The following is a 22661-nucleotide window of genomic DNA, read 5'->3' as shown; positions in this document are numbered from 1 at the left end:
CTACTTAATAAATTCCTTCAATAAAAAACAAATACCCCTCCCCCCCATCACGATGGTAAAGGCCACGCACCTTCAGATCAGTCAGGATCTTTTCTATCCATGTTGTTACAACCACTATGCCTTCCGCTGTCTCGGAGCCCAAAGATGAAGCTTTGAGAGACAATTCTTTCATCACAGACTCCAACACTACAAAAGTAATGGGTTTCCTTGGCTTTTCTAATTTTCTTCGTTTACTTGGAGGTGACTGAAAGAAAAAAGAAGAAAGTTATCCCAACAATTAATAAAGTGCACTACCGTGGACGTGAGCAGGGACATTTCGGGTTTCTGTTCCCAACCACAGGGTGTGAAACACAAAGGCCTATGTACATGTTCTTTCTGATGCTGAAGCCAGCTCTGGGAGAAAACTTTACCACTTCCTGCACTTTACAAAAAAAGGCAAGCTATGTCATTATAGCTCAGAGTCGCACCATTAATAATGGCAGGTTGGGATTCAAACTCCAAAACCTATCACCTTTGCTATATTCCAGTTATCAGTATAGACATTCTCCACACTAAATCACCTTTTCTAGCTGTGGTGCCCCAAGCATGTCCCTAATGAACTACACACAGGCAAGGGTGATAGCCCAGTTTGTAAAATGTAGGTAATACAAGCCTTAAGATGCACACCTGAATCCCAAGAATCCTCTTTAAAACAAACAAAAACAAAAAAACCACACAGGCCAAGAATGATGGGAATCAGATGAGTGGAAGAAGTTGGGTCCAGACCATGTACTGCCTGTAAGCTGGGCACGAAGGATACCAGTACCAATGAGAACATTACACTTGAAAGCTAGGGCCAGCCAAGTGGTGATGACGCATGCCTTTAATCCCAGCACTTAGGAGGCAGAGGCAGGCAGATTTCTGAGTCCGAGGCCAGCCTGGTCTAAAGAGTGAGTTCCAGGACAGCCAGGGCTACACAGAGAAACCCTGTCTCAAAAAACCCAAAAAAAAAAAAAAAAACCAAAACCAAAAACAAAAACCAAGAAAGAAAAAAAAAAAAAAAAGAAAGAAAGTTAGGGCCATGGGAATCCAAAGCACCTTCAAACTTTCTACCTAGGGCTTAAGCAGATTAAAATCCACCCACTAGAGGGACTCAAGTTCCACTTAAAATATCAGAAGTGACACTACAGTAATTAAATTATTTCTTTAAAGTTAAAATTTCCTACATGGTACTCTTAAGTTACATTTAGCTAAGAATACACACATGGAGCTGAAAGGGTTTGCAGCCCAATAGGAAGAACAACAATATGAACCAACCAGAACCCCCAGAGCTCCCTGGGACCAAACCACCAATCAAAGAAAACACATGGTGGGACTTGTGTCTCTAGATGCATATGCAGCAGAGGATGGCCTAGTCGGCCATCAATGGGAAGAGAGGCCCTTGGTCTTGTGAAGGTTCTATGCCCCAGTATAGGGGAATGCCAGGGCCAGGAAGCAGGAGTGGGTGGGTTGTGGAGCAGGGGGAGGGGGAGAAAGGGAGCGGGAAGGGAATAGGGGATTTTCAGAGAGAAACTGGGAAAGGGGACAACATTTGAAATGTAAATAAAGAAAATATCTAATATCCCTTTTTTGGGGGGAGAGGGCAGTGTTGTTTTACTATGTTGTTTTGGCTGGCCTAGAACTCACAGAGATCCAACTGCCTGTCTTCCCTAATTAAAGACTGGGGGTGGTTGCCAGACATATTTTTAACATACAGATTTGTGCTAATCAATAAAGTAAAAACATTTAAAAATTAAGAAAGGTACAGAGTGACCAGGAGAGGATACTAAGGGGAAGTTCAAAGAGAGAAGCAGGTGGAAGGCCTTTCCCTGTGATCCAGAGCCCCTGGGAACTGTGCTGGCCCCAGCTCCAGTTCTCCCTGGCAACACCAACAGGCCCTGTACATACACCCAAGTACTTGGTGAAGCTTTGTCACATTAACCAGTGACCCCACACCAAAGACACTCAAAAATAGCCAGTGGCTTCTATGCTAGGAAGCATGTAAGGTGATGTTAGAAACATTTTTCTAAGAAACAATCTTTCAATTTCTTTTTTGGCAATTGGGGACAGACAAGTACTATGGATCAAACCCAGGGCCTTGCATATGTATGTACCCTATTACTGAACAATATCCCCAGAGCTGTTACTTCTCTATACTAGAATAAACTAATGCAAGGTTTCAGATAAGCTCGGTGGTGGTGGCACATGTCTTTAATTCCAGCATTGCAGAAGCAAGGGCAGGGGACTTCTGAGTTCGAGTCCAGTTTGGTCTACGGAGTGTGTTTCAGGACAGCCAGGGATACACAGAAAAGCCCTGTTTCCAAAAACTACACATACCCCAGAGAGAGACAGAGGGGGGGGCGGGGGAGGCAGGCTTCAGGGGGATGAAGTAGAGATGGGGGAGGCAGTAACAAAAATACTCAAATGCACCTGGAATGGAAGCCTCAGGAAGATGAGACAAAATCACAAGTTTTAGGCTGGCCAGAACTATATACCTTGAATCCTGTCTCAAAATAAAAACAAAAGCAGCACAAAGAAGAAAAACCCCAAATGGCTGAACCCGTGTAGAAGAAACTACCCTTGAGAAACAGTAGACTAAGAGGCTGATCCCTAGTCCTTTAGGTTTCAGACAAGATGAGGGGAGTTCATAGCAGCATGAAGACAGCAACACTGTCACTCCATTACCCAGCAGAAGAGACAGGGAGGGTTCCTACTGGATACTAAGAGCCAAGCACACAAGGAACTTGAAACAAGGTTTCTAGTAAGCCGGGGAGAAGAAAGACAGTGGCACATGGGATGATGAGGGACAAAAGTGGGATTTTCCACTGTACTTCACGGCATCCTAACAGCCTACTCAACACACAACGAGAATGGCAAAAAGGACAGCCATATACCATCTTTTCAGACAGATATCTTTTGTCCTAAGTGATCTTACGTGAAGATCCTGCCATTTCTCCTCTGCTATAGGGGAGCTGCTCTGCTCTAACTCTTTGAACGCTAAGAGTGAACTCCATTATTCTTAGAAATTGAAAGAGATTAAGTTCCACCCAAATGTGGTGGCACACACCGTTAGTCCCAAGCACTTTGGAGGCAAAAGCAGGTGGATTTCTGAGTTCGAGGCCAGTCTGGTTTACAGAGTGAGCTCTAGGATAGCCAGGGCTACACAGAGAAACCCTGTCTTGAAAAACAAAAAAGAAAAAAGAAATTGATAGTTAAACTCAACCTCATAGGTCTCTGGCACTAAGAAAATTTCACACACACACCCCACAGAGGGTTTCTTTGTGTAGCCCTGGCTAACCTGGAACTCACTCTGTAGACCATGCTGGCCTTGAACTAAAAATCCGCCTGCCTCTGCCTCCTGAGTGCTGGGATTAGAGTGCGCCACCACTGCCCTGCAATTTTATACCTTTTTAAAAGAAACTAATAAAAAAAAGTTATTTTCCCAAATGAAATGATTTTGTTGTTGCTGTTTCTGAAGCAGGATCTCACATAGCCCAGACTGGTCTCAAATTCTCAATTCTCCTGACTACCTTATTAGACAGCATCAATCAATTAAGGGGCCATGAGGTATATGCTAATTAAAAAAACAAAACAAAACAAAAACAAAAACAAAACCTCCACAGAGGCAACTACTATGAGAAAGAGAAAATTGGGACCTTACAAGGAGGCTGAGACAGGGCCAAACTGTTCCACTCTGCTCTACTATAGCAAATATAAACTCTTCTGTATCTACTCCATAAATTCTGTACCTATATCCTGAATTTCATATCTATAGAAGTAATAATAATAATAGTCGTTGTTGTTATTATTACTACAGTGATGTGAGGGGTGGAACCCAGATTCCGTCATGCTAGGAAAGCATTCTATCACTGAACATGTGTACATGGCCTGCTCAGGAGCTCTGATCAGAATGTTAGACTTAGGGTGACTCTGATTCTCTCAGAGGAGAGACTACTGGAATATTCCTAAGCAAGACTCTGACTAAAGGCTGCCCAGGGAGGTTATGGCACAGGAGGCTCAGGAAAAGGCAAGAATCTAGGTAAGTAAAATATCCAAGTGCTTAAGGTTTGGGCTAGAAAATTAGACTGTGGTTTGACTTTGTGCAGCCTCCAGGTACTGGTACCACTCTCCATAGAACTGTTTCCTGGTTTAATAAAAAGAGGATGCTACGTGTATTTAAATAAAAACTATATGCAGCACCGCAAACCTTCCAAAACCATGCGATGTGCTACACACAGGGCAAGGCCTCGATGTATGTCTTAAGCTGTTCCATTAAACATTCAACAACGTCTTCCTTAGGACAAACTGACAAAGAAACAGATGGGCGAATCTTCCTCTCTGAAGTGATGTCTGAGCAGATTAGTCTTCCCTGTGTCTTTCTGAATGCTCTTACCCCTATCAGTCACCTCAGCACTTATGCCTAGACAGTCCTTACAGGCACTGTCTCAGGTTTGTTGTACTCCGCCACAAACCTAAAAGGAACTAAAAAGGTTCTGATTTCTTTGCTCAGTTCCCTAACCATTCCATCTGTTTTATAGCCTATTATGGAGCCTGGTACGGTTCGAGATCACAAACCATTTTAACGTTTGGTGTGGAAGCACATGCCGGAATCTCAGAACCAAGGAGAGGAAGGAGAAACACCACACCCGATCCAGGCCAGCCAGATCAACAACAATGAGACTCCTACCCTTAAATAAATAGGTAAAAACCAAACAAGAAATAAAAAAAACCCAACCCTTACATATAAACACTAAAGCGTACAATCACTTCCCAAACTATTTCTTAACAACAATATTCCATCAATAAATTTCATAGCTAAAATCTGATTTTAAAACAAACAAAAACAAAAACAAAACAAAAACCACATATAAAAAAAATGAAACCTGGGCTGGAGAGATGGCTCAGCCGTTAAAAGCACTGACTGCTCTTCCAGAGGACCTGAGTTCAAATCCCAGCAACCACATGGCGGTTCACAACCATCTGTAATGAAATCTGACGCCCTCTTCTGGTGTGTCTGAAGACAGCTACAGTGTACTCACATATAATAAATAAATAAATTTTTAAAAATGAAGCATAAAATACCAAATTGATGTTTTTATTTAAAGATTTATTAATTTATTTTATTTATATGAGTACACTATAGCTATCTTCAGACACACCAGAAGAGGGCATCAAATCCCATTACAGATGGTATGAGTTACCATGTGTGGGAACTAAAAAGTAGGGGCAGGGGAAAGAGGAGGAGGGAGGATAGCCCACATCTGGCCAGAGTTCCACCTATGCTCTGGGCAGGCAGACACGGGAGGGCTGCCGGACACTTTACACTGGGCCATGGGTGGGCATCTAAGTCACTGACCCTACTCGACAGGGGGTGGACAAGGGGCAGCCCTTAACGGGGGGTTGGGGGGAACACCCTGTTGCCCCTGGGTTATGGGAGAGAGGGCTGAGGGAGAGAGGTTCCCACACAGGAGAGAGTCTGTGCAGCGGGCCTTGATGAGCAGAGACTGTCTATGGTTTTAGAACTTTATTATAGAAAGATGGGGGAAAGAGAAAAGGTAAAAGAGAGAGAGACCAGCCATGGCCAAGAGGAGAGAAGGGGGAAAGAGAAAGAGAGAAGAAAAGCTACAGAGTAAGAGGGAGAGAGAGGAAGAGAGAGGAGAGGAGAAGACAAAGAGGAGAGGAGTGAGAGTGAGGAGGAGCCAAACAGCTCCTCTTAAAGTATGCTGCTATCTTTTCTGTTGCTAGGTAACTGGGGAGGAGTCTAGCCTGAAGGTCAGAAGCTTGGGGCATTGCCTACATGACTAATGACCACTCTTCTCTTGTGGGGGCTGAGGGGGCGGTAACTTTGACAGGAGCCAGGGTCCAGGAGACATGAGAGAACTCCTTCTGTCCCATGTAGGTGAATTATCACCACCGGGTCCCGGAGTTCAACATCTCAGCTTGACTGGATGGATACCAGCCTGTCTGTGTATTAGCCCAATGCCCCACAATCATGTGGTTGCTGGGAATTGAACTCAGGACTTCTGGAAGAGTAGTCAGTGCTTTTTTTTTTTTTTTTCCCATTTTTTATTAGGTATTTAGCTCATTTACATTTCCAATGCTATACCAAAAGTCCCCCATACCCACCCACCCCCACTCCCCTACCCACCCACTCCCCCTTTTTGGCCCTGGCGTTCCCCTGTACTGGGGCATATAAAGTTTGCGTGTCCAATGGGCCTCTCTTTCCAGTGATGGCCGATTAGGCCATCTTTTGATACATATGCAGCTAGAGTCAAGAGCTCCGGGGTACTGGTTAGTTCATAATGTTGTTCCACCTATAGGGTTGCAGATCCCTTTAGCTCCTTGGCTACTTTCTCTAGCTCCTCTAGTCAGTGCTCTTAACTGCTGATCCATCTCTCCAGCTCCCAAATTGATGTTCACCCCCAAATTCCAGCTGTCAACCCTGAGACATGTGCTTAGAATCCTTCAAATATCTGTCTTGAAAAATCTATGAAGGGGCTGGGCAAGATGGCTCAGCAGCTAAGAGGACTGTGTTCCCTTTCAGAGGAGCCAGGATCAATTCCCAGCAACCACATGGCAACTGATTGTAACTCTAGTTCCAAGAGATCTGACAATCTTACACCAATGCACATAAAATAAAATTAAATAAATTATTTAAAAGAGGGGGAAGGAGTTGGAGAGATGGTTCAGTGGTTAAGAGCAGTAGCTGCTCTTCCAGAGGTCCTGAGTTCAATTCCCAGAAACCACATGGTGGCTCACCATCTGTATCAGAAGAGGGATCTGATGCCCTCTTCTGGTATATCTGAAGACAGCTACATTGTATTTATATATATTAAATAATATTTCTAAAAAAGAGACATAGAAAGGATGTGTTCTCAGTGGTGTGAGCTGTGAGACCACAAGAACCATAATCCATTAAAAAAGAAAATCTATGAAGGGGCCTGTCTAGTTGATTCAGCAAGTACAGGTAGCGCTCCACAAGCCTGACTATGGGGTAAAGGGGGGGGGGAGCTCAAGTTGGAAGAGAGGACTGGCTCCAACAAGTTTTCCTCTGACCCCATATACATATACATGCATGTGCTCACCAACAATATATATACATATGTATACACACACACATATATAATGTTAAAGATTTGTGTGGGTATGTCTATGTGAATTTATGTGTTACCACATGTATGCAGGTGCTTTGGGGCCAGAGGATGTCAGAGCATTAGAAAATGGAATTATAAAGACAGTTGTGAGCCGCCTCATTTGGATGTTAGGAGTCAAATCTTGGGAAAAACAGTCGTGGTGTTAACTGCTGAGCTACCTCTCTAATCTCAATAAATAAAAACATTTTTCTAAGAAAGAAAATCTAAAGCGAACTTGGTGTATGCCTTTAATCCTAGCACTCAGGAGGCAAGGTCAGCCTGTTTAACATAGCAAGCCAGGCCATCCGAGGCTGCATAGTGAGACTATGTCTCAATTAAAAAACAAAAACAAACCTAAAAACCAAAACCACCAGGGCTGTAGAGATGGCTGAGGAGTTAAGAGGAGATGCTACTCTTTCTGAGGAGTTCAACTCCCTACCTTAAAAGGCTCACAACTGCCTGTAACCCCTGCTCCTGGGTATCTGATTCCTCTGGCCTTTGTGGGCACATTCCCTTTTGTACACATAACTCCCAACACACATAGTTAAAAATAAATCCTAAAACAAAACAAAATCTATAGAGTATAGCCAGAAAACACAAAAAAAAAACCCACAAATTTTTATTTTAAATCATTCCATCTAATCATAAAAGCCTTGTTAATAAGCTATATGGGGTAGCCCAGGCTAAGGGAAATGCCTTGCATGTATGCATGTACTTCTTTCTATATGCATGCTGGTGCCCATGGCGACTAAAAGGTGTGGGTTTCCCTACAATGAAACGTACAGGTGTTTGTGAGCTGTTACATGGGTGCTGGGAACCTAACCCAGGTCCTCTGAGAGAACAATAAGCACTTGCAACCACTGAGCACTTGACTCCCCCAGCCCTGTGAATACTTTATAAACCAGTATTGCTTCCTGGGCAATGTTCATATCAACAGTACACAGTTTACTACAACTATGTGTCACTCTCTACCGTATCCTTCACCAACATCAAACTTCCTGAAGGCAAAATAGAGCTAATGCCCCACCTTGCAGAATTAGAGACCTGGGGAAAGGGGCTCTAAAAGGGACTTGTCAGCCATTCTATGGAGAACAGCCTTACACTGCTTCCCCATGTCCTCATCAGTCAGAAATGTTGACACAAAAATTCTACCAACATTAGCACTGTCTTTTTGTTGCTAAAATGAGTCCAGACAACAGCAGTGGGCTTAGTGTTAGCACTTGAATTGCTTGAATTAGAATTTTCAGCATTCAGCACCAACAGAAACAAGTTAAGAGGCCTAAGATAAGAGAAATCACAAGTTACCATAGGAACTTGCACATCACGCTAAACGGCAGGCTGGAGATGGGGAAGTAGGTCAGTGTTTCTGCTTAACCAGGTCTACTCCATGTCTTCCTCTCCAGACTGAAAGAGCATTCTCCTCCTGCCCGCTCCCTAACAAGATCAAGAAAGGAGTGTCAGGTGAGCTTCCCACAAGGCAGGGGAACCAAGAGGAAGGTCAACCCGAAATCTCCTGAGTAACCTGGATCTACCCTGGGGAAAGGCCATCGTTGATCATGAGCGCCAGTGCTGAGAAACTGTTGCTGGGTTACTACAAATCAGAAACTGCCACACATAGACACCCAGCAGTTTCAGTGCATCTAATAGAACACTGGGGAATGCATTATTAGCAGCTTAGGGGTGATGGCAGTGGTGTGGAGGGAAAAATACTGTGTAGCAAGGAAGGAATCTCAGGCCTTTATTGAGTGGCATTCTTTGATGGCTAGAAACTGCAAGGCTATAAGATACCATGAAAAGGAGAAAGGCTGTTCATGGTTTCCTTTTCTAAGCAAGCAGACAGACAGATGATAGATAGATAGATAGATAGATAGATAGATAGATAGATAGACGCTGACTTTGCAAAAAGACACTTGCCCTTCAACACTAGCATCTGTGATGACTCCCTCAATCAAAGAGGGCAAAGGAATATGTCCCTGAGCTGCTTCGGGGAGTATCAGAGCCCATTTTGAGCTTGTTCCAGCTGTGTCAAAAATGTGGGCTGCAGGTTAAGCAGACACTCTCGCTGGGTGATGGTGGAGCACACCTTTAATCCCAGAACTTGGGAGGCAGAGGCAGGCGGATTTCTAAGTTCGAGGCCAGCCTGGTCTACAAAGTGAGTTCCAGGACAGCCAAGGCTATACAGAGAAGCCCTGTCTCTGAAAAAAAAAAAATGCAGACACTCTTGGAAGCAGGTGCTGCTTCGATTTCCCACAGCTGTTTGTGTCTGTATGGGGACAGTTTGGGGCACTGCTAATGATTTGAACCATCTGCTGTTCAGATCCTAGTAGTCTAGAAAACAATAGGATAATATTTGAAGGAGGGTGGAGCTATGGAAAGCAGAGGCATCTTTTTAATTAGTGATCAAATCAAACACTAAGCTTTAGGTGCCCTGCCAAAAATCTGGAAGCAAACCCAGGCTTCCATAGAAAGGACACTCTATAGGAGCAATTTCAATCCTGCAGTACAACTAGTTGTTGGCTCAGCTTCAAATCGCACTTCATATGTTCAGAAACATGGAAGCATATGCAAATCGTCCCTCTGTGCTCCCACACACATCTACCTCTTTGTCTATAGCAACAGAATCTCAAAGACAACAACATTTTGGATACCTCTGAAGACAAGAATGGCCAAATCCTTAGAAGAGACACTCCCAAAACAAGCCTGCTATACAGACCCGGATAGAGACCTGCAAGAACCCCTACTAGCCTCCATACACACCATGAGAAGAGCTGAATAGCTGAGCAAAGGTTAGAATGTGTGGCTCCAGGCAACAAAAAGCAGACCACTCTTGCAGGGACATATAAGAACAGACAGGTGCTGCTTACCATCACTTCCCAGGGAGGCTCAGAAACCACTCAGTCTGTGTGCGTGTGCGTGTGCGTGTGCGTGTGTGTGTGTGAGAGAGAGAGAGAGAGAGAGAGAGAGAGAGAGAGAGAGAAATTTGGGAACCAATCTTATAAAATAAATAATAAATAAAGATGTGGCTTTTGAGCTGGAGAGATGGCTAAACATTTAGGAGCACTGACTGCTCTTCCAGAGGTCCTGAGTTCAATTCCCAGCAACCACATGGTAACTCATGACCATCTATAATGGAATATGATGCCCTCTTCTGGCATGCAGGTGTTCATGCAGATAGTCCACTCATATACATAAACTAAATAAATCTTAAAAATGAGTGGCTTTTGTGTGTGTTTGTGTGTGTGCATGTGCACATGTGAGCATACACACATGCACTCATCTGTGCACATGCACACACTCAGGCAGGTACATATGGAGACCAGGAGGGTACTGGAGCCCCTGGAGCTGTAGTTTCTGGTGTTGTGACCTGTCAGATGTGGGGTTTAAGATCTGAACTCCACTCTGGAAAAGCAGAAAGCACTCTTACCTACTGAGCCACAATCCCAGCTGCTCTCTCTGTCTGAGGCTGGCTCCTTGGGACTACTGGCACATGCTACCTACATACACTTTCTAATGGTAATTATGAAACATGAACCAGAGCCTTTTACTGAGATTAGCACAATCCCAAAGTGTTACACACGAAAAGGACATAGCCACAGAGCTGGGAGTATAGCGTAAGGGTACAGCATTTGCCCACTATGATCGAGACACTGGGTTCAAGCCCCCCCAATAAAAAAGTTACAACAGGCCAGGCATGGTGGAGCACGCCTTTAATCCCAGCACTCAGGAGGCAGAGGCAGGCAGATTTCTGAGTTCGAGGCCAGCCTGGTCTACAAAGTGAGTTCCAGGACAGCCAGGACTATATAGAGAAACCCTGTCTCAACCCCACCCACCCCCCAAAAAAAGAAGAAAACAAAGATGAAACAAGACTAGGAGATCAGACATGGAGATGCAGAGTTTGGAGTCTGACAACAGCCCAGCTGGTTTCCCATCTTTCTTTGGGGATTACAGTTAAGTGATTGGATGGCTCTCAGAAGAGGCTTTGAAATTTTAACATTGTTCAGACTGTTACAAACTATGGAAACATTTTGAAGTTGGGTTAAATGTATTTTGCATTATGCTAGGTATAGCCCCCATAGACTCATGTTTGAAAGCATCTATGGGGGCCAAGGAGTGGGACTATGATGGTTTGAATATGCTTGGCCCAGGAAGTGGCACTATCAAGAGGCACTATCAAGATTGAGTGTGTTACTGTGGACATGGGTACCCTCGTCTGGGCTGCCTGGAAGTCAGTCTTCTTCTGACTGCCTTTGGAACAAGATGTTGAACTCTCAGCAACTGCTGCACCATGCCTGCCTGGGCATTGCTATGCTCCCACCTTGATGATAACGGACTGAACCTCTGAACCTATCTATAAGCCAGCCCCAATTAAATGTTGTCCTTATAAAAGTAGCCTTGATCATGGTGTCTGTTTACAACAGTAAAACCCAAACTAAGACAATGATTAACTTCTAACTAATAAATGCTAGGATTACTCTTATTTACAAATACTTTTCATTTACCATAAACATCTGGATAAAACTTGAGGAAAACAGAACACCACAGAATCAGACTGTATGTATGGTCTACCGAAGCTTATCACACAACAGGCATATGGAAACGCCAAGGCAAATCTTTACTTACCGGTACTGTGACATCATCATAAAAACTCCAAGCTAAGGCCCATCTCATTGTCCGACCCTGACAAAACTCTGTGAAGGTGACTTTAGGAACCTGAAACCAGCAAACACAGCATCTTACATGGAAGTTCTGTTTGGTTTAAGAGAAGGTCTCAGGTAGCTAAGGATGCCCTGAACTCCCGATATTCCCGCCTCAACCTCCTGAGTACTGACAATACTAATGGATGACACCACACCCATCTTCACACTAAAGCCTCTCTACTCGTGTTTCTGGCTGCTAACTCCTGTTGCTCTTTTGTTAACAAACGTTATTTTTTTTTTTAAATGCAGTATATATAGCTGCCTGGTAACACATAATCTCTTTACAGAACTTTTACCTCTCATAAAATATTAAAATTTATAGATAAATTCAAACAATAAACAGTTTTCTGGAGACAGTATAAAATTATTTAAGTAGTTTTCTTTCTTTTGTTTTTTTTTTTTAAGATTGATTGATTGATTATATGTAAGAACACTGTAGCTGTCTTCAGACGTTTGTTTGTTTGTTTGTTTGTTTGTTTATTTATTATATGTAAGTACACTGTAGCTGTCTTCAGACACACCAGAAGAGGGCATCAGATCTCATTACAGATGGCTGTGAGCCACTATGGGGTTGCTGGGATTTGAACTCGGGACCTTGGAAGAGCAGTCAGTGCTCTTAACTGCTGAGCCATCTCTCCAGCCCCTCTTTATTTCTTTGACAGAGGACTTGGCTGGCTATGTGGCCCCAAACTGGCCTCCAACTTGTGGCTCTCTTGCTTTTCTCTACCAAGTGCTGGGGTCACACATGTAAACAGCCCCAACCTCAAGCACGTCAGACAAGTATTCACCACTCGGAAGCCTTTGTTTACTGTTGTTTTGAGATACAATCTCATTTTTAGCCCTGGCTTGTCTGGAACTTGCTATGGATATCAGGATGGCCTCAAACACAAACCACCTGCTCTGCTTCCTGAGTGCTGGGATTAAAGGCATATAAAATACACCACGCCTGGCCTTTAATTACTTTTTTAAGGACAAGAGCCAACCAAAGTCCTGCCAAAAGCAACTTTCAGTACTAGATTTCATAAAGAAATAGGGATTACTTTGTAGCTTTTAATATCCTTAACAAGAAATATTGGCCAGAGAGAGATGGCTCAGCAATTAGGAGCAATTCTTGCTCTTGTAGAGGACCCAGCCTGATTCACAGAGCTCACAGGGTAGATCACAACTATCCATAGCTCCAGAAGAGGGCTTGGCCTCTTCTGACCTTTGAAGGTGCACACTTACCTGTAGACGATACATTCATACAAAAAAAAAAAAACATGTAAAAAAATTTAAAACACATTTAGCTTTAGGGTATAAAGAAAGCTGCTATACCCAAATTTCGACCTAAGAGGACACATCTGAATGGTAATGACATGGCCTTACCCCTTGGATTCTAAGCTCTTCCTTCAGTGGAGCCAGACTGCATTTCTTTCCCAGCATACAGCTATACCACCTTGAAAAAGCAGCAAAACAAATGGAGACTGGTTATAAGCGTTGAGAACAGAAGTAAACAAATATTGAGTTTAAGTTACAAATAACAAAAATTGCACAAATTAGACAAATATGGGCACAGGGGGAACCCAAGGCAACTTTAAAACCTATGTTGACTGGCAAAATGGCCCCATAAAAAAAGACTTGCATTCAATAACCGGATGCCATGGTGGAAAGAGAGACTGACTTTCACACACTCACCATGGCACCACATGTGTGCACAAAGGATTAAAAAAAATTAATAAAAAACAAACTACTTATAGGTGGGATATGAATAGCACACATCCTTTTTTTGTTTTCAGATTGTTTTTTGGGTCAATGTTTGCCCTTAATCACCCTGGCTGTCCTGGAACTCACAATGTAGACCAGGTTAGCCAATGGTGCACAGTGAAACCTAGTCATCTAAATAAATAAATAAATAAATAAATAAGCAGCTCAGTTCTCCAGTGCTTACTACATTTGGTCTTGCAGAGGACCCAGGATCAGTATTCCAGCTCCCAAATGGTAGCTCACAACCATCTATAACTCCCAATTCAGTGACTCCTTATTCTGGTTTTCACAGGCACTGCACACACATGGTATACACACATATACACAGGCAAAAACTCAAAATAAAAATAAATAAATCTCTGAAATATAACTAAAAGGAATATAAATACCCTAGGCACTACATTAAGAAAACATAGAATCCTTCCAGAACTTGTGTTCTGAACTGCTCTAACAGGGTCTCTAACATAGACCCTGAAGGCATGTAGAGAAAAACAGGTGAGATTTTCTCACCTGAAAGATATGATTATTCTAAATAGTCTGGGAAATACAGAAAGGATATAAGACTGCACTTCAGCCAATAAAGGAGTGGACAGCATGGCAACTGCCTCTTTTGTTGAAAGTGACGAAACTCTGTGTACAAATGAAGGAAAGAAATTATAGAAGGTAAGTCCTACAACCATGGCTGTCAGAGCTTACTGCTCCAAGCGTATTTCCAACTGCAGTATAGGGAAGGGATATTCAAATATAGCCCAACAATTCTGCTGATTTTATAGGACAGAGATGAGAGTTAAGACAAAAGCAGTCAGCCGGGCGTGGTGGTGCACGCCTTTAATCCCAGCACTCGGGAGGCAGAGGCAGGCAGATTTCTTTGTTCGAAGCCAGCCTGATCTACAAAGTGAGTTCCAGGACAGCCAGGGCTATACAGAGAAACCCTGTCTCGAAAAATATCAAAAACAAACAAACAAACAAAAGACAAAGCAGTCAAGATCCGAAAAGCAAATTAAAAAATAAAATTCAAAAAGAAAAGAAATAATATTAGATTAAAAAAAAAAAAAATCAATGAAGCCTGGAGAGATGGCTCAGCAGGTAAAAGCACTAACTGTTCTTCATAAGGTCCTGAGTTCAATTTCCAGCAACCACATGGTAGCTCACAACCATCTGTAATGGGATCCAATGCCCTCTTCTGGTGTGTCTGAAGACAGCTACAGTGTACTCATATACATAAAATAAAAAATTCTTTAAAAAAAGAAAAGAAAAAAAATCAACCAAAAAAAAAAGGATGTATGAAAGAGTTAAGTCATCACAGAATATATAGACATGAAAGGGAAACACAGAAGTGGGGAAGTGGGTGAGAAGCAAGAGAGATTGAGAGTCTAGTTCCGGCTACCCTCCATCTTTCTGTGTAGCCTGGATGACTTTGAACTTCTGACCCTCTGCCTCACCCCCATCTCACCCCAGTGTTAGGATTACAAGCAGGTACCACTATGCTGGGTATGTTCAGTGCTTGTGGGTTGGGACTGAGCCCACAAATTTTTGCATGCCAGACAAACACTCTATCAATTTACCCACATCCCTAGCCTGAATACAATTTTTTTTTTTTTTCGAGACAGGGTTTCTCTGTATAGTCCTGGCTGTCCGGGAACTCACTTTGTAGACCAGGCTGGCCTCAAACTTAGAAATCCACCTGCCTCTGCCTCCCAAATGCTGGGATTAAAGGCGTGCGCCACCAAGCCCGGCACTACAAAAAATATTTAAAAACAACTTTTACTATACAATCTCATAACTAGATACAAATTCTTCAGAAGACACTTCTTAAACTCTAGAAGTAGGTGACTCAAATGGTTCTTGTACCAACTAAAGCCAAGTTTAAACTCAATCTCTTCCCAGCCCAAGTTCTTTTATTAAGTACATTTAAAGAAGAAGTACAGGGCTGGTGAGATGGCTCAGTGGGTAAGAGCACCCAACTGCTCTTCCGAAGGTCCAGAGTTCAAATCCCAGCAACCACATGGTGGCTCACAACCATCTGTAACGAGATCTGACTCCCTCTTCTGGAGTGTCTGAAGACAGGTACAATGTACTTACATATAGTAAATAAATAAATCTTTAAAAAAAAAAAAAGATCCATAAAAAAAAAGAAGAAGATGTACAGGCTGGGTATGGTGCAAAGCTATAAATTACCCCCAGCACTCAGGAAGGGTAGCATCAGAATCAAGTCAGTCTCAATCATAGATTATATGAGTCTGTCTCAAAAAAAGGGGGCACAGGGGAAGGTGCTTGCGTAGCACAAACAAAGCCATGGACAAAATGGTGCATACCTTGGGAGGTAGAGGCAGGAGAATCAGAAATTCAAAGTAATCATCCACTAAATAATGAGTTCAAAAGCTGCCCTGATACTTGAAAATTGTCTCAAAGACACATATAACCACCCCTTTCTAGCTTCATATGTAAACGAGCCTAACCACTAAATGCTGCTATAACCTCAAGAGATACCCTGTGACAACTCATCAAAATGCAAGTGGAACAAAAAGGAACAAAGGAAGCTCTGGCCCCCCGAGAGACCATGAACCCATTACAGCTTTTAATCATGGAGCAGTGCTCTGCTCATTACAGCATTTCCCAATTCCTCTGAGACGCCAAGTTTCAAGAAAAACTATTTTGAAATAATTTCTGGCCGGTTAGAGTTGCAAGATTAATACAAGTGACTCTCCTACACCCTTCACCCAGGTTCACCCACTAACAAGTCCCCATGCTCTGTATCTTTTCTAACCTATTTGGGAGGTGGCTTTGAAACATTGCTGAACTGTACATTTTGGCATGTACAGTTTACAGATAACGGACTTTCCTTTTGGTAACAACACAGAGCAAAGATCAAAACTAGAGAAAATATAATATTCCCATGATATTATGACCTGGCCTGGAATATTACCCCAATCTTCCCTGTATACACACTCCAGTGCGTGGCTGTGCATTTCAGTTGTCTGTCATGTCTCCTTAGTCTCTTTAATCTGAAATGGTTCCTTGATCATGCATTACTTTCATGTCAGGAAGTGAATTAGTTTTGGAGTACCTGTTTTTGTTGTGAGGGAAACACAGGTTCTCCTGTGTCCTTCTAGGGATATCAGACCAGGAGCTCATGGGTGGGGACAGTCCTTGTGGCTTCTGCACTTTAAATTTCCCACTCTTTGAAAGTCAGTACTCTAAGGAGAGATACTATGTAAATACCCTGTTCTTTGCTGTTTTTCAATGCTTAGGATTAAACCTATGTACAAAAGATGCTTCATACTTACTATACCACTGAGCTAGAGTCCCCAGGCAATACCCAGCTCTTCAAATTTCCCAATGTTGGTTTCTCCCAGAGATCAATTATTACTGTGACAACTACAAAACGATGACCTTCCTAGCTTCACTGTTTATGGAGTTATTCATTAGAACATAATTTGGCTTGGATTAGGTCTTATGTCCTTCTAATATATGTCATTTGGGGACATTCATTCTTACTTTGCAAGATATTATAGCCTTGTGTTTATTTTGACCCACTCTGTAATCAATTATTTGAAAAAAATGCTGTCATTTTAAAGACTGACCCATGGAAAAACAGTAAGAAATTTGAAGAACTGTGACTCATTTCAATGGAGAAAGGATAGTTAGAAATTTAAGCCAATTTTTAAACTTAAGTTATAATAAAAAAAGAATGTTACAAGCAAAGGCTTGGAATGAAAATGGCTGAGTGTAACCCCTTAGTGCACATGAGTAGAGTGCTGGAGCAATGGCCTCCAGTCACCAGAGCAGCCGAGATCTGCTTTATCTCAAACTCCATCACTAAGCTGACATCAATTCTAAATTGTCATGGCTAAAAATAAACTCTTATATTCCCCCTTCCAATATGAAGCAGCCCAGGATGGCTACATGCTGCAACTGTTGTCAGTTCTGAAACAGAACTGCAGTACAGGCCACTAAAATGTATCAGAAAATTTGCCTTGGAAGTAAAACGCACTGTTTAACTTTACCCTTCAAGTTCCTCAACTGCAGAACAAAATATGGTGGCTCCAACTAAATTGTTACTGAGCATGACTTTAGCCTTCTGAATTTCTGTATGTCTTCAGAAATAAGAAGAAAAACAATAACATTTAAAATTTTAAACGATCTTAAGTACAGGTGTTTTGCCTGACTATTATGTGCATCACGTACATGCCTGGTGTCTTTCTGGAGTTACCGAAGGTTGCGAGCCACCAGGTGGGTGCTGGGATGACCCTGAGTCTTCTAAAGGAGGAACAAACGCTTTCAACATTAAGCCCAACTTAAGAAAAAAAATGCTTTAGATGCATACAAGGGAAGATATGTAAGAGATTTTTCTTTCTCTCTCTTTTTTTTCTTTCAAGGTAGAGTCTCATGTAGTAAGGCCTTGAACCCCTGATCCTTTTCCCTCTGCTTTCCAAATGCTGGGATTACAAGGCATGTACCCCACAACTAGCTAAGATACCTGTCTTCAATCTCATATTTTCATAGAGCCTCAGAATACACACCTTTTGCAGCAGTCTAAAAGCTGAGTCACTAGTGATTTAACATAACGATGATGACAACGATGATGGTGACAACTCTGCCTAAGTCCTAACTGCAGAGAACTGAACACTTTCTACATCAATTGTAAGTGGTAATATTTTCCCAAATGGCCAACTATCCAGAGACACAATGGCTTTTCTCAGCCAATTTTACACATCTTATTCAACTTTGGGGCTGCAGTAGAGCCAGATATAAGCAGACCTAGAATATAATAAATAGCTTTCTACTCCTTAGAATGTTCCTTTAAAATTTGTTTTAAAACTCAAAGACAGTTTCATTGGCTTAAAAGGCCACGCCCCCCCCCCCCGCACCCCCAGTAACCCTTAGTCAACCTCAGCAAAAGCTCAGAGAAGAACGAGTCAGAAAACCCAGACTTATGAAACACATGCCTGTGGCCTGTACGTCACTGCCTAAAACTTATTTTTGTAGTTCAGATGAAAGTCTGTGGAGATAAATGTATAATTTAAAGGTCTCCTGAAAAAGTAACAGCTTCCTCCCCATTAAATTGTAGCCTAAGAGAACCATCTCCAGTTTCCCCCTTTTTCCTGGTTGGCCCAATCTCCCAAAAGTCAACACATGGCCAGACATGGTGGTAGATGACTCCACTCCTAATACTGATAAGGAAGAGGCAGTCAGATCTCTGTAAATTAGAGGCCAGCTTGGTCTAGACAGCAAACTCCAGGGCAGCCAAAAACTACATAAATGAGATACAATTTCTGAAAAAGAGAGAGAAGAAACAAAAGCCAGCAGGTGATGAAATGGTGATATGGTTACATGCCACAGCTAGAGCACAACGCTCATATATTTATTTCTTCTTCAAACATGCTCTGCTGACTTTCTTTAAATTTACTTCTTCAAGACTTTCCTCAAGGCTGTTTAGCCTGAGCCTTTCTCTTTCAATATACTCTAATATGTCTTTAATGAAATCAATTGAAGCAAAACATTAATGTTAAGACAAGGGCTTCTGTGATGTGTGAGAGGCAGAACATTTCTTTTTAGAGACTGACTCATGTTTGTATTTGTGCAAGCCTGGAGGTGGGTTCCTAGGCACCCATGAAGGAGTCAGAAGAGGAGATGCGTGCAGTGTCCTCTGTCATACTCCACTAGACCTGAGGAAGGCTCTCTCCCTGAACTGGGCAGTTGGTGCTTACTTGCTAGGCTGTAAACCAGCAAGTACCAGTCAGAGATCTACATAAAGTGCTTGTCGCAAACAAACAAAAACAGAATACAGCAACAAAAATTACACAAAAATATTTGCCTTTTTTCAAAAGGAAGAGAACAGATGTTACAAGATGGATGAAGCATGAAAACATGCTAAGTGAAAGAAGCCAGCCAGAAAAGACAAGCACTGCCCGGCTTCATGCAGATGAGTTACCTGACAGTGGCTGGAGCTGTATGAGGGAGGGAACAGGGACTGCTTAAGAGGTGCAGGTACAGCCTTGGAAAACCAAGGGTTCTGGCCCTGTATAGTGGAGAACTATGCTGATCTCATCATTTGGGAGGCAGAGGCAGGCAGATCCCTTATGAGTTAGAGGCCAGCCTGGTCTACATAGTAAGTTCCAGGACAGCCAGGGCTATAGAGAGAGACTCTGACTCAAAACAAACAATGAAAACAAAACTACTGAGAGGTCTGAAGATGTGAACATCCTTAGCACTACTAAACTATAGACTTTAAAACTTGATAATCTGGGGACTGGAGAGATGGCTCAGCAGTTAAGAACACTAACTGCTCTTCCAAAGGTCCTGAGTTCAAATCTCAGCAACCACATGGTGGCTCACAACCATCCGTAACGAGATCTGACGACCTCTTCTGGAGTGTCTGAAGACAGCTACAGTGTACATGTAATAAATAAATATTTAACAAAACAAAACAAAAACAAAAACAAAAACAAAAAACTTGCTAATCTGCTGGGGCAGTGTTTGAGAGCACTGACTGCTCTTCTAGAGGATCAGGGTTCAATTTCCAGCACCCACATGAGCTCACAGCATTTGTAACTCTACTCTACTCCAAGGGATCCAACAATCTTTTCTGTCCTCCTCAGGCACCAGACACTTATTTGGTACACATATATACACGTACAGGCAAAATATACCTACAAGTTTAAAAAAATGGGCTAATATGAGGCTGTGAGGTAACTCAATATGTGCTGTGCCTGCCATAGTGAGGCCTTGAGCTCATTCCCCACAACATGGCCTCTTCCTGATATAAACCTTCTACAATTATTGGATAGTAAATTTTATTATGCTTTTATGACACACAAAAATAAAACACTTTCTGTTTCATAAAACTCAATCCTAGGGTTGAGCACTCTTTATATTTTAATTACCACACACATTATCTACAATATTAACAGCATGTGGCAGAGTGGAAAGTTACAAGAGACAAGCTGTCCTGTGTGAGAATCTAACACTCTTTAATGACAGGTGTGTTGTCCAAAATAATTAGCTTTTAAAACAGAACAGCCCTAGCCGTTTTCTGAGATGGCTGGTAGTCTGTTTCTCGTCATGAAGTTCCTGACAGCTCAATGTCCTCACGTCTGTCATGGTTCAGGAAACAGAGTCCAAGAACCTCAACTGCTCCAAGGACTAGGCAGCAAACGGGTTCTGGTTCATGGGACAGATTCAAATCCATCTGTTTTCTAATCAAAAGCCATATTTGAGTGGATTTTGTTCCATCACAGGCCACACTAATGGGAGCAATATGCCCATCTGGGCTCTGTCTCCCTTTTATCTGTACAGTCTTTGGATGTTATCTACTTATTTTTCAATTACAGTGATTACTTTTCCTTAAAGCAACATCATTTCTTTAGGATCACATGAGACAAAATTCGTACTTACCGTAACCTTTTTTTGAGCTGTAAACTGTCATGGATGATCCTTTTGACAAATTCTAGCTCACCTCCTTCTGCCATAATCTCTGTGATGCCCCCGGTGTTTACAGAACTAGGTGGAGGTCTTCGAGAATTCCGGGAATTTACACCCTGAACAACAACAACAAAAGCCACTGTCTTTGAATGTAATCTATTTGTTATTGTGCTACACTAAAGATTTAAAAGAACACACAGCCAGTGGGAGCTGTAGCTTGGTGACAAAGCACTTGCCTAGCATGCGCAAGGCCCTGGGGATTAAATATAAAAACATTTACCTTTTATATAGCCCAATCTGTTGCTTTTCCTTTATGCTTTCTGTCTTGATACCATGGCCAGGAAATCTACCCAAAGATTAGATAAATATTTACTTATGTTTTCTTCTAATACTTATATGGTTCTCTTTCTCATATTTAAGTATTTAATCCATCCTTACATCACTTCATATAAAAAAAAATTAACTCCAATGCATCAATGACCTAAATCTAAGAGCTTAATCTATAAAACTCTCAAGAAGAAAACATAAAAGTAAATTTTCATTAACTTGGATTAGCCCATGGTTTCTTAGATATAACACCAAAAAGCATAACACAAAATAGATAAATTGTATTTCATCAAAACTAAAAACAGTTTCATTATAAAGGATAAACCATGGAAAACTGTAGATAAACCACAGGATGAGAAAATGTTTGCAAATCATTACAATTAAAGGGACTTGGGTCTAGGATATGAATATAGAGAATCTTTAAAATAGCCAGGCAATGGTGGTGCATGCCGTTAATCCCAGGACTTAGAGGTAGAGGAAAGAGGATCTCTGTAAGTTTTTGGGCAGCCTGATCTACAGAGAGTTCCAGGACAGCCAGGGATTGGGGGTAGGGGAGGTGGTCCTTGAAACTTAGTAGGAAGAAAAATAACCCAATTTATGTTTGTTTGTTTTGTTTTTGTTTTTCCAGACAGGGTTTCTCTGTATAGCCCTGGCAGTCCTGGAACTCACTTTGTAGACCAGGCTGGCCTTGAATTCAGAAATCCACGTGCCTCTGCCTCCCTAGTGCTGGGATTAAAGGCGTGCGCCACCACGCCCGGCTAAAATAACGCAATTTAAAAATTGGCAAAGTGGAGGGTGAGTGGCACAGGGCTTACCCAGAATGTGCAAGGTCCCAGGCTGGTAATTAGCTCAGTGTAGAACTGTAAGGAGCTGACTGGACCCTTACCCAGAAAGGGGAAAAGTGAGGCAAGGTAACGGAATGAAATCATCCCATGGAAAACGGGCAAAGGGCCACTAAGTGTGCACAAGGAAAGATGCTCAGCAGCACAGCCTGGAGTGTCTGAAACACACTGCACACTCACTAGGGTAGCACAGCTCAGCTGCAGATGCTGAGAAGTGCTCAGGAACTCACACTGGAGCTGGAGCAGAAGCAGCAGCCAATGTAGAAAATGTCTGGCATGTCAGACAGGCACTTTAAGAAGCCAAAGCCCTATCCATATCTTTTGAATGGAGGCAAACAACATTTTTAATAAATGTTACTGTAGGGCTGGTGAGATGGCTCAGTGGGTAAGAGCACCCGACTGCTCTTCCGAAGGTCTGGAGTTCAAAATCCCAGCAACCACATGGTGGCTCACAACCATCTGTAACAAGATCTGAC

At 42.3% G+C, this 22661-nt stretch overlaps 1 protein-coding gene across 7 annotated transcripts in view; it reads right to left on the bottom strand.

The window, feature by feature from the left end:
* Mettl16 (methyltransferase like 16) overlaps positions 1 to 22661 on the bottom strand; it is a 56041-nt gene that overhangs the window by 9742 nt on the left and 23638 nt on the right. For 5 of the 7 annotated variants that reach the window (XM_017314719.2, XM_006533998.4, XM_006533999.3 and 2 more), the window contains 4 exons: positions 20990 to 21132; positions 13214 to 13283; positions 11772 to 11861; positions 71 to 244 (listed from right to left, as the gene is read on the bottom strand). In XM_017314719.2, coding sequence (XP_017170208.1) covers positions 71 to 244; positions 11772 to 11861; positions 13214 to 13283; positions 20990 to 21132 — 477 coding nt within the window. Of the gene's footprint in view, positions 1 to 70; positions 245 to 11771; positions 11862 to 13213; positions 13284 to 20989; positions 21133 to 21296; positions 21363 to 22661 lie in introns of all 7 variants that reach the window. The other 2 variants (XM_006534001.3, XM_030246249.1) reach the window with 1 other exon arrangement.

Source organism: Mus musculus, chromosome 11 (assembly GCF_000001635.26).
Source record: "Mus musculus strain C57BL/6J chromosome 11, GRCm38.p6 C57BL/6J".
NCBI classification, from domain to species: Eukaryota; Metazoa; Chordata; class Mammalia; order Rodentia; family Muridae; genus Mus; species Mus musculus.
The sequence above is the reverse complement of the archived record's forward strand: the minus strand, read 5'-3'. Positions and strand labels throughout refer to the sequence as shown.